The sequence below is a fragment of the Spea bombifrons genome, chromosome 2, assembly GCF_027358695.1.
Source record: "Spea bombifrons isolate aSpeBom1 chromosome 2, aSpeBom1.2.pri, whole genome shotgun sequence".
In the NCBI taxonomy this organism is placed as follows: Eukaryota; Metazoa; Chordata; class Amphibia; order Anura; family Pelobatidae; genus Spea; species Spea bombifrons.
Genome location: NC_071088.1, coordinates 98,898,397 through 98,911,553, shown reverse-complemented (window position 1 = coordinate 98,911,553; position 13,157 = coordinate 98,898,397). Strand labels below are relative to the sequence as shown.

At 39.1% G+C, this 13,157-nt stretch overlaps 1 protein-coding gene across 1 annotated transcript in view; it reads left to right on the top strand.

Annotated features, from left to right (window-relative positions):
• The first annotated feature begins 2,057 nt into the window (after positions 1-2,057).
• Positions 2,058-13,157, top strand: part of HS6ST3 (heparan sulfate 6-O-sulfotransferase 3) — a 215,674-nt gene continuing 204,574 nt past the window's right edge. The window contains exon 1 of the mRNA XM_053455363.1: positions 2,058-2,800. Within this exon, the coding sequence (XP_053311338.1) occupies positions 2,157-2,800 (644 nt within the window). The 5' untranslated portion in view covers positions 2,058-2,156. The remainder of the gene's footprint in view (positions 2,801-13,157) is intronic.

Genomic DNA, 13,157 nt, shown 5'->3' with positions numbered 1-13,157 from the left:
ATGAAGCTGTGTTAATAGAAGGAGCCATAGACATAAATAATGATTACACATGTTTTCCTTCTGGGCTTCGCAGTGTTTGACCTTGGGACTGGGAATTCATATTATTGCTTGTTTTCTTTTATTTTGATGTCACACTGTAACTTCCGGAATCCAATCAAAAACGGCTTCTTCTTTATTTACCCAACTGTTTAACTGTTGCTACTTCGAGCTGGATGCGAACCTCTTAGTAACAGAAATATTATTCTTATTTTCACACTTCGGTTACATTTTGATTGACTGCTCTAATTCAGTTAGATTTAAGGCTAAGTTCATGCATTACCTCTCTGATTGCCGATGGTGCAACCCGCGCCTCTTTCCTGTGACCGCAAAACCTACCCTAGCCATGCCATTACAGTGACCATTAATGACACTATATCCTATCCATACCTATATGGTGACTATTAATGACACTATATCCTATCCATACCTATATGGTGACCATTAATGACACTATATCCTATCCATACCTATATGGTGACCATTAATGACACTATATCCTATCCATACCTTTACGATTACCATTAATGACACTATATCCTATCCATACCTTTACGATGACCATTAACAACACTATATCCTATCCATACCTTTACGATGACCATTAATGACACTATATCCTATCCATACCTTTACGATTACCATTAATGACACTATATCCTATCCATACCTTTACGATGACCATTAACAACACTATATCCTATCCATACCTTTACGATGACCATTAATGACATGATACCCTATCTATACCTTTACGATAACCATTAATGACGCTATACCCTATCCATACCTATATGGTGACTATATAAGGCACTATACACTATCCATATGTTTATGGTGACTATTAAAGACGCTATGCCCTATCCAAACATTTATGGTGACTATTAATGACACTATAACCTAGCCATACCTTTATGGTGACTATTAAAGACTTGATACCCTATCCATACCATTACGGTAACCATTAATGACACTATAGGCTATCCATACCTTGACGGTGATCATTAATTACACTATACCCAAGCTATAGCTTTATGGTGAGCATTAACGACAGTATACCCAAGCTATACCTTTATGGTGACCATTAATTACACTGTGCCCTATCCATACCTTTATGGTGAATATCAATGATAGTATACCCTATCTATACCTTAATGATGACCATTAATGACAGTATACCCTAGCTATACCTTTATGGTCACCATTAATGACAGTATACCCTATCCATAACTTTAAGATGAATATTAATGACACTATACCCTATCCATACCTATATGGTGAATTTAAAGGAAAAGAAGCAGTATTCTTAGCACTGTATACTCCCGTTAAAAAGCAGAAAGTAGACTCCAGCTGTGTGTTCCGGCCCGCAGCACAACATACAATTATCACACCCTCTTACAGTATTGTAGAAACGTATCTGTAGTAAGAGTAACGCCGCTATTTCTTTCTAAAGGCGGCGCAGAGCCATTAAAATGTAACCGTCCTAAACCGCCGCAGTTCCAACAACAACAAAAAGAACGTCCGCGGAAGAAGCCCCTCATTCCATTACAGTAACTAAGCGCTGCGGTAACTCGCCTCCTGCTCCCGTTAGGCGATTATTCGGAAGCCCGAATCCGGATCTCATTGGCCACAGTCAGTCGTCTCCCAGCTGCGCCTGATTGGGCTCCAGCGCAATGGCTGCCTTTTCTCATTGGCAAGCCTTCAGCGCCCGCAGCGGTAGGAGTCTCAGCGCTCCCTGTTTACATTTCCTATTGGCTGAAAACCCAGTTCGGGTTATTGCCAGTAGAAAGCAGTGATTGGACACGGGCGCTCAGACATCTGCCTGCCATTGGCTCGCCTGGATTTAGAAATTCTCCCATCAATATCCATTCCGTTTAGCAGAACGCGCGAGGATTTCCTTGCTGTGAGGGACGTGGTGTGCACGCGGGTGAGAGCGCATGACACCTTCACGTGTTCGCACTCAGCCAACTTCACTCCCGCATTGAACTTCTTCCATGCTTGTCGCCGTCCCCGGACCACTAGCCGGAAGGCTAGGGTGGCAAATTCATGCTTGTAATGGGTGCCATAGAAAATGAGGTTAGCCATCTACCACCAAGCGACAAGCTCGCGTGTGTGACTTGATGCCGCCTCAGAGAATAAAGGCGTCATCCCCATCACCGTGTCTTTCCTTAATGACCGTGCATGAGAAGGGCATCTTTGGAATCATGGATGACAGAGCCAACAAGTTGATTCTGGCCCCTGTCCTAGCCGTGCTTTTTGTGATGATTGTCTACCAGTACATATGCCCAGCCGGGACCAATTCGTGCCATTTCAGGGCTGGCAACACTCTGAGAGGGGTAGCCCAGTCCTCTGAGCTGCCAGCCGTCGCAGAAGCCCAGTGGCAAGGGGAGGAGGATGACAGCGAAGTTCCCGAGGACTCCAATCCTCCGAAATTCCAGCCGACCTTCAACTTCGTGGCCAAAGACCTCACCAGGTTTGTGGATTTCAACATCAAGGGGGACGATGTGATCGTGTTCCTGCACATACAGAAGACGGGCGGCACCACTTTCGGGAGGCACCTGGTTAGAAACATCCGCCTGGAGCAGCCTTGTGATTGTAAGCCCGGCCAGAAGAAGTGCACCTGCCACCGGCCCGGGAAGAAGGAGACCTGGCTCTTTTCGCGCTTCTCTACGGGCTGGAGCTGCGGGCTGCATGCGGACTGGACCGAGCTCACCAACTGCGTGCCCGCTATAATGGACAGGAAGGACAGCCAGAGAAACCACAGGTCAGTCGGTGCGCCTTCCTGCAACTCGCAGTATCACCAGCCAGCAACTAAACTCCTAATACATCCAGTAACATCATCATCATAATGATTCAGCAAGGATATATCCTGACATTCCTTACTGGGAATCATGTTTGGCTGCCCGGAATAATCATTCAAGTTATTATGATGATTATCGATACTATTATTATTTCCTTGCTACAACTCATGTTTGACTACCCTCAATAATAATCATTATTATTATTATTAATTTTCTTACTACATCTCATGTTTGGCTACGCTCAATAATAATAATAATAATAATACAAATAATTAATATTGAGGGTAACCCAACATGAGCTGTAGTAAATAAATAACAATCTATTATTATTTATTAATAATAATAATAATAATAATTAATATTATTACTGTCATTTTTTATTATAACCATGGAGGAATGAAGAGTAAAGCTATGTAAATGCACCCTGTGTAATAGTATGTGCACAGTGTGTGGAAATGGGTCTGAATTAATGCTTGCCTGATGGAATAAAACAGTCTATATGATCGTCAGACAGTTGCCACAAGGATGGCCAGTGAATGAGTAGTCACGGTAAAGCCTCCTGCAGGGGTAATTGTGTTTCAGCACCACGGCCAGCGGCACTGTCTGCAAAACTTAATAGTGGAGCCGGCCAGCCTCTCAGCCACTGCTGCATCCACACAACTGCGCCTGCACCTCTCTCTCTCTCTGCTGCCTTCAGTCTTGGCATTTATCACATTTAACTATAATTATATCTATCTATCTATCTATCTATCTATCTATCTATCTATCTATCTATCTATCTATCTATATATATTATACATATTATATCATATCAATATCATACATATTATATCATATACATAACATGCATATTATATCATATACATAACATGCATATTATATATATATATCATCTATTGTATCATATAAATATCATACATCATGTTTGGGTATATGCTCACGGAGCCCCATGAAGCAATCAATAACACTGTATTGCAATCCCTTGTTTGATGAATCAAGGAGCAAGCTTTGCTTCGCTTAAGGCTTTCTATAGTGGAAATGGAAGAAACTTTTGGGAGATCTCTAGGAAATAATGCACAGATCTTGCTTGCTAAGATTATGTTGTGATTCAGAAACAAATAGTACCATGTCTCACATGATCATGCCAATAATTCTGTATGAGAATATTTGCACGCATTATCTCCATTATATTTTTGTTCATGCGCTATATTTTGGGCTATTCACGGTCAGAAGTTTCAGATTGTATCACATCTGCATTACCTTTTGGTCACACTGCAGCAGTTTAGTGAGGAAGTCTTTTTTGCTTCAGTTTGTTAATGGCTGTAGCTTTTGGTCCCATGCTTCAACTCCATGTATATATTCACATAGCTTTGGGAAAAATAACATTCCTTAACTTGTAGTTATACAACTGAATTTGTTTTAATGTATATTGTGTGTGAATAAAATAGAATTGAACCGCAATTGATTGCAGCACACATTTATTAGAGTAAATCAATAGATACAGTTAATCCGATAGATTAAGATTGATAGAATTAATCAGTCAATATTTGTGATAACCGCACAAGCTGCAAACTATGGACAAGTTTTTCTCCCGCTCTGATTACGGCGATTTTTATTTATTTGTAAGGATTAGTTATTACCTGGTTTAACTTCCATGCGAATGCATCATTTTTGCTTATAGTTGTGTAATTCAATGCATTGTCTAGCTGTTAAGGCTTAAACACGCCAAGTGGCATTAAAGCAAACAAATTTAATGTTTTGAGGGTTCTTTTAGCGTTTCCATAGTTCCCTTTTTTATAATATAAGTCTTTCATCTGTTCTCCTACATTTAAACTTTGCTGCATTAAACTATAAATGAGCAGTTCTTTACGTACTAATGTTATTGCTCCCTAATGGAATAGAAATGCCTAACCGATACATTTTAAAACCTGCTAATGTGTCATATCATAAGATGCATTACGTTTAAAGCTTTTCCTTCCAAAGAATGTCTAGCACATTCAATGAGCCATCTCCTTTTATCCATTGTTAAAAACCCTACCTTCTATACATACAGAATGTTAGAACTAAAGCTCAGTGAGTGCTTGAGGTTCGGCTCTGGTACTGCTCTGGTTCAGTTTGCAAATGCTATCACATTATGTTAAGTAAAACAATGAGCAGCAGAGCCAGAAGAATGTTCTTTGACAGCCTAGATCAGGAAAAGAGATATTTATCATGGACAACGTATGTCACTGCCGGGGCAGACTGAGAGCTAGTCCAGGTCAGGGGACTAAGACAGGATCCATATGGCTGAGGAACTGAAACTGGAGACAATATGAGGGCAGAAATCCTTCTTCAGAAGCACTCCTGTGCAATGTGAAGATAGCTGCTGTAATAGCCTCTGCACCTTCATCTGTAAAGCAGCTAAAGCTCCGCGTCGTGGTATTCCACTAGACGTAATGTCTTATAGAGAGACGGATGTCAACTTTTGTTGCTGTAAAAATCTGAACTGTCCAATTACAGATTCAAAAGTTCTGTCATGTTAGTGTGTGTGTAATGTATAAACAAGATAATTCCACCTATAGGCAGTCTAAATCTCATCGGTGTAGAGCAAGTAAAACCTTGTGGATGGTGCTTTTGGTTATAATTTTGTCAGCGCAGTTGTGCCATAGCTGTGGTTGCCAAGATATATTATCTGTATTACCTATGCACCTTTGCAAATTAGTCTCGCTGTGTCTGCTTACACAGTGTTTGCTATGGACTTAAGTGATGTGATATGATATGAGTGATGTGATATTATACTCGATATATATTATGTGGGACAGGTAGAAATTGTTACTACTTATTGCTATGCAGATATTTGTAACGTGAATGTATAATTTCACATTGGATATTAGCATGAGACAATTTATAAATTTATTTGACTTATACGGGGCAAATAAAATGGCACACAACGTTTGTAAGTGTTAATATATTTACTTAAAAAAATACAGGATAAAGAAAATATTTTTTTTCTACCGTACCGTAAAAATAACTTGGCAGTATTCACAGTAACTACTATGTAAATATTCTCTAATAAAATCGGACGTCTATAAAATCTCAAATATAAATCTAATATTTTAGAAAGGTGCATAAGCAAGGACAAGATTTACACAGTAAGTTTATTTATCTGCAAGAAAACCAAAGTGAAATAGCTTTTTTATTCTGCCAAAGCTCAGCCTGCCCTTGAGCATATTTGCCTTTTCATTTGGAAAATACATTTAGCAATTTCTGCCCAAGGTAGAGCGAAGGCAGAGTTTGAGTTGCTACTACCCAACGGCCCTAAGATATTCCTTGATGATTCATTAATGTTAACTTCTGAAACGGCAGGACCAACATAACCTGATGGGGTGTTTACTGACAGAGCCACACAGAGATTTTAATATATCGTTATCTAAGCTCAAAATGAAAACTGTCTTGCTTCTACCACAATGCTCAATGTGCTACAGCAGATTGGTCTATGTGTCAACTAGTTCCATTGGAAAGGTCACTGATTTTTGACTTTGACTTTTCTCTAGAACCCGTTGATAGGAATGTAACACTGTACCGATTAAAAAAAGAAATGTTCACTATTTAAAAAACACCAATTTAAATATATGCAACTGCTAAGTATCGGCTGCCAAATATCATCCGTACGACTCACTCATCTGCTTAGGCAATACATAGGATTTAAAATAATACCCTGTAACCCACCTATTATCCCCTTTTTATTACCAGGATATAAAAAGCTACATTATTACACAGTACAGACAGCATAAAATGAGACTTAAAGTAAACGGTAGATTTTCTTGTCAAATATGTGCTACTTTGAGATAACTCCAATGAAAATACGCCATTGGGAAATACATTGAACTACCTTTTCTGTGTTTATCTATGGGACTTTAATAAAAGTAATAATGCTGTGAATTTCTATAGTAAAATATAGCTTGATACGGCTTATTTTAGTTCAGAGTGGAGTCAATACAATAGGCTGTTTTGATGTTGAAAGCCATATACTAGGAATAAAATAACCTCAAAGCCTTTCCCTTCTAGGTACACAAAATTAAACATTTTGACAAATGTTATTTTAATGTGTTTTATATAGGGCTGCAACAACTAATCGATAAAATCGATAATAATCGATAATGAAATTCGTTGGCAACGAATTTCATTATCGATTAGTTGAATCGATTATTATCGATTATAAAATGAGGGTTTTTTCAGAGCAAACGCTCTGAAAAATCCCCCTCATTATATAATCCGTGTAGTCTGACTCACCGTTTCACAGCAGCAGCTCCTACTTACTCCCCCTCCCTGTAATCACTGTGACAACTGGCCCCGCCCCTTCCTTCTCCCAGAAGGCCAGAACCACATGGCTGTGCCACTCATCTAACTGTAAGTATATGTACATTATATATATATATATATATATATATATATATATATATATATATATGTGTATGTAATATATATATATATATATATATATATTTGGGCTACTGAAAGTTAGGGGAGGTGGGGGTTAATTTAGGGGCAGTTATGGTTAGTGGGGTGTTTAGGGTTAATTTAGGGGCAGTTATGGTTAATTGGGTGTTTAGGGTTAATTTAGGGGCAGTTATGTTAATAGGGTGTTTAGGGTTAATTTAGGAGCAGCTGTGGTTAATGGGGTGTTTGGGGTTAATTTGAGGCAGTTGTGGTTAATGGTGTGTTTAGGGTTAATTTAGGGGATGCTGTGGTTGATGGGGTCTTTAGGGTTAATTTAGGGGATGCTGTGGTTAAGGGGGTGTTAAGGGTTAATTTAGGGGCAGTTATGGTTAATGGGGAGTTTAGGGTTAATTTAGGGGAATCTAAATCCTGGGGGCAGTGAAGTGACATATCTGGGGGTATAAGGCATATACAGTATATAAGGCATATGTGGGGAGGGCAGTGTGGCATGTCTGGGGAGGACGGAGTGGTGTATCAGGGTGTATAAGGCATATCTGGGGGTAGAGTGGCATATCTGGGGGTAGAGAAGTGGCATGTCTGGGAGGCAGGGTGGCATGTCTGGGGAGGATAGAGTGGGGTATCAGGGGATATAAGGCGTATCAGGCACAGTGGCAGATGTGGGAGGCAGCGTGGCATATGTGGGAGGCATTGTGGAGTGGCAGATGTGGGAGGCAGCATGGCGTGGCATATGTGGGGAGGGCAGGGTGGCATGTCTGGGGAGGATTGAGTGGTGTTTCAGGGGGTATAAGGCGTATCAGGCACAGTGGCGTGTGGGGGGGTAGAGTGGAGTGGCAGATGTGGGAGGCAGCGTGGAGTGGCATATGTGGGAGGCAGCGTGGAGTGGCATATGTGGGAGGCAGCGTGGAGTGGCATATGTGGGAGGCAGCGTGGCGTGGCAGATGTGGGAGGCAGCGTGGCGTGGCAGATGTGGGAGGCAGCGTGGTGTGGTATATGTGGGAGGCAGCGTGGAGTGCTGTGGTAGTCAGCGTGGCATATGTGGGGGGGCAGCATGGCATGTCTGGGAGGCAGCGTAGCAAGCCTGGGCTCAAATGTGCATATATTGGGGGGCTGGTTGGGAAATAAAGACAAGAAATTTATTATCAAAGTTTTTTTATTCTGCTGTTTGTATTTAACATCATTTGTTTAGTAAATTATTTTAAATAAATGAAAAATTTACATTCATTTTTTTTATCCGATTAATCGATTAATCGAAAAAATAATCGGCCAACTAATCGATTATTAAAATAATCGTTAGTTGCAGCCCTAGTTTTATAAATCATTTGAAATATTTTTGATTCTGTAGCAATGATTTATTAAACGTGACATGGAGGGCCAATAGCAGGTAGATATGGGCTGGACGTGCAGTAGAATTAATATTTGTTTTAAGAGGGTCCATCACCTATATAGCTTTAATGAGAATGAAATATATTTTACAAAGTGGCTTATAGGTTGTGCATGCGGTTGATTGTTCAGCAGCGTCAAAATAAGTGTCAATAAGCAGGGATTCCAGCTGAATAATTGTAAAGATGTCTGGAACTGTGGAAAAGTACACACACAAAAATAAATAGCAAAAATGTTTTTTTCCAATCAGGAATAGTCAATAATGAGAAAGAAGCACAGTACATTCAGCTGTATATAATATTACGGGAGCAAAAAAAAGATCTTGAAAAATATTACATGATCAGCCTAATGTTGGCATATAAGAAGCACTGGAAATTAAATCAATGTGCTAAATGCGTTAAGGCTTGCATCTTTTTAGTGATTATTTATAGAGCCGCACGGTTGTATTTTGATTGGCAGGAAGTCCTGTATGTGTGATACCTTAAGTCCCCTCTGGAAATATAACATATGGAAGAAGAAGGAGAAGTAAAGGTATATTTAACTTTAGATAGAGAAAAGAGAAAAAAACAGCTTTTTTTTTTGTTCGCTTAAATTGGCAATAAGCTTGCATAGTGTAAAAAAGTATTTGCTCCTCCGATATTTTACCACTGTTTGCCACTGAAGGTTATTGGATATTTTATTTATCATGCATTAAAGAAGTCTATAAAACATTCAATGCACTGTGTGATAAAGCAATTGCCCCTTATACTCAAAACTGGGCTACCCCAACTTTAACAGCAATTCACAGTGCTCTACTTCAGTAGCATCTTCCCATTTAGTGGTATTTGTGGCTTTTCGTGAAAAAACTGCTCATATCAGGTTGACCTGCCAGAACATCTCATTGGAGTTTAGGTCTGGACTTTGGCTAGGCCGTTCAAAAATGATCTTCAACCATTCACAGGCATGTCACTGCTACTACCATGCTTTGACTGTTGGTTCTGCCTTTGGCACATCTATTCCAAAGTTTGAATGCTTCTTGTCAAATTCTAAATGAGCATTTGTGTCATTCTTAAGGAGCAGTGGTTTCCACTAACCTTAGGTGAGGGGAGAGGAGCATGCAGATGCATGAATGTCTTTCTGGGACCATTGGAGTCTTCCAGGATGATCTAAAGCCTTGCTCTTGAACTGATTTTAGTTGGACAGGTGCTCCTGGGAAGTTGTGCTACCATCCAGACCTTTGCTCAAAATGTTGTGTGGTTGAGCCCCATGTGTAATCCTTTTCAGACTGGCATGGAGTAACAGCTATTTTCAGAAGATGTTCATGGATATGTTTTGAATGATGTGGCTTTAAAACCCTGTCTACTCACAACTTCCATTTTTGAAGGCAAGGACCCATGTTACAATTATATTGGGCAGGGCAGACTTAAACAGTTACTATGTGTTAGATAAAGAAAATATAGACAAAGATACAACCTATTTAACCAGGGAAATAAATGGTAAGTGTTGTAGAAATAAAGTATTTACACTGTGTAATCACAGTTTAGAATCATTTATCTTCTAGTCTGTGATTCAAGGTAATAAATCCAGCGCTTATCATATCGTCTCTGTACAGCCAGACTCACTAAAATTCAGCTGTGCCACTAAGTAAATACACACTCCGAAACATGTGTTATTTAAATACAAAGTCATTTCTAAAACCGTATAGGATGTCTTCAAGATATAAAGTTGATTTTCCTTTGAACATTAAAGCAGGTTTGTGCTTAAATGTTTTCAGTGAAGTTTTGAGGTACTCCTGTCCTCTGCTTTTTCAGATCATTAGTCCCCAGCACCTGAATGGGAGAGATTGTGGCTCTACTCAGCTATGTTACGCTTTCCATGTGCTCTCAAAGTTCAGTGAATAGACCATTTAGTGTGCTTTAAAAGCAGGTTTGGAAGCATGTATAGATGTGAATTTAGCAATAATTTCAATAGAAATTCTATTGAAAGGCATCAAGTAACATTATGTTCCCTACGGAATGTAATTTAAATAAAAAAGGTGATCTGAAAATAGTGCAATAAAACATTTTATCTCCGTTGAATATGGGCCAGTATATCTCTTTTTATCTCACTTTTTTCCATTTCAGTCATCTTTGAAGTTTTTTGTTGCGCTGCTCCCCATTCGGTAGGTAACGTGCCAACTGGCCTTCCTTTGTAGACATAGCAGATGTTGCCATGAGAAGTCTGACATTCTATTTAAAGATTTAATATACATGACTGCTGTTGGCACTTTGGCATGGATGATGGCTGGCAAATCTACAACACTTGGCAGATCTAGCGCTTTGAAAACTGGAATTTATGTGTTATATGTGTTAACGCAAGTTTGTTTGAAATTGTGTTGTGTGTATATTTATCTTCTGCTGTTCACATGGGCACTGCAAGCTAATATAGTAAATTACCCACAAGTTCTTTTAAGAATTGACATGACTGAGAATTGATGTCTCTTGCAAGTGATATACATAACTACTTATGAAAACTGTGACATTATACATTCTTATATAAAATGCAACTGTTTCTATGGATACATTAAAAAGACGTCTAGTACCTGAAATATAAACCGTTGTACTCATTTTATAGCATCAGGTATTTTTTCCATAGCATTTTCTAGAAGTGTATGTCTCTTATACTGGACAATGTATAGCCTAATATTCCATTATTTATAGTGAAAGATCCTAACTAAGTCATTATTCAGTGGTCATAAGTGCCCACAATACTCTTTACATTATACTTTGTATTGTATTTTAAATACCCTGTTCTCCATTAACCCATACCCACCCATACATAATTCCAGTTATTAAAAGAATGATTCTCTTCAACCTGCAAAGAAAATGTGGGCTGCATTACAGAATTCGTAACTTTAAAAAAATGTAATATGCACAACTGGCTCCATGGGAGGGTTGACAAGTTTCCTAGCCAAATGGCTAATCACAGACGCTTCCCACAACACATTTATCAAACAAAGATACAGTTTTATTGACAAATATAAAATGTACATACCTTAAATTAGTGTTTGCGTTGCACATCTCTTCATCGTTTGTATCAGCACCCATACAGTATGGGAAGCAGTAGGGAGATTCAAATCTTCAATTGACATTGTGGTCTACTTAGGTTAGGTCACATGTTGCCCTGGACATTGGCCCTTATTGGCTGTTTGATAAGATTTGTCTCAGTACATAGGACATAACCCATTAAAAAAAAAAAAAACCCAGAGGTGTTTGGTCTGGCAATAGTGGGACACAAGCCAAGATAAGGCCAAGCGAAAGAAAAGCTTTCCGAGCCCACATACTAGCTAATCTGGTCCTTCAGGACATATACACAAAGACGGAGAAGGATCAACATAAAACATTACAGTTAAGGAATGAAATCAGGTAATATGACCAAGTTATAGATCACTGCAGTTGTTTGTTCTCAAAACGGGTTTGTTTTTATAAAAAGTCATCCTAACCTGATGTGTCAATTATACTTTAAGCCTTTTGAGCATTCATTTTACACCCAGGCCTGGTGATATCTGAAACTCTTACTCCTGCATTGGCTGCAGTTCTTTGACTATAATGGATACCATACAATAAAACAGTACGTAGCTTGCTTGCACCACAATAAAAAGTAATAATGGTGTACTTCAGTTTAATGTACGGTAATGCGCACTCGGCAATGTCCTTAAGCGCTCATGCAGAGCGGGCTTTGACAAATATTGTTATTAGAATTATCACTGTTATATAGTACAGTACGTGTCTGGTCAGCAGAACTCCACCACTGACATATGTTTCGGAGATAAGGTCGCTTGTCTGTGACTCAAGCACAGAATCTAGAAACAAGGGAAACTTTTAATATAATTATAGTAAAACGTTTACTTGAGCCATTTCCATTCCGTTTAAAGAAAAAGACGATCTTATTGCTTTCAGGGGTGAATTGCTTAGTAATGGTATAACAATGTATATGTTTAGGACATTTTTGGAGTTTGCTTTAGGTGGGAGCACAGTTAATACATTTAGTTGGCTTTATTTACCAAAGCAGTGATATACAGGAGATGTGGTTTTTAACTTCCTGGCTTCACAGTGCATTATGAAGGACCAACTTCAAATTGTTCTGCAAAGAAAACTGAGGTTTGCCCTGTATAATATGCAATCACCATATGATATACAACTCAGTTCTTTTTTGGTCTCAAAAGCTGTTTGTTTGGCCCTTTTTAATACACAGTAAAATTACTGAGTTTTAAATTGCAACTCTATGAAAGTGCATTGTTTAGTGAATGAACCCCTGTGCATATAGCAGATGGGTTGGGTCTGGGGTAGCAGTGGGATGTTCTGTTATCCATGGGGAACAAGATCAGAGGGAGACCCACAGGCTGACCCAACTACTGTTTGATTTTTGATCGCATTTGATGCCTGGGAGCTGATGCTAAGGACTCTTGTGATGCCAACCCCTTACATTACATCATCTAACACTAACAGAGCGCTGCATATTCTGTAGTATAATCAAAAGAGT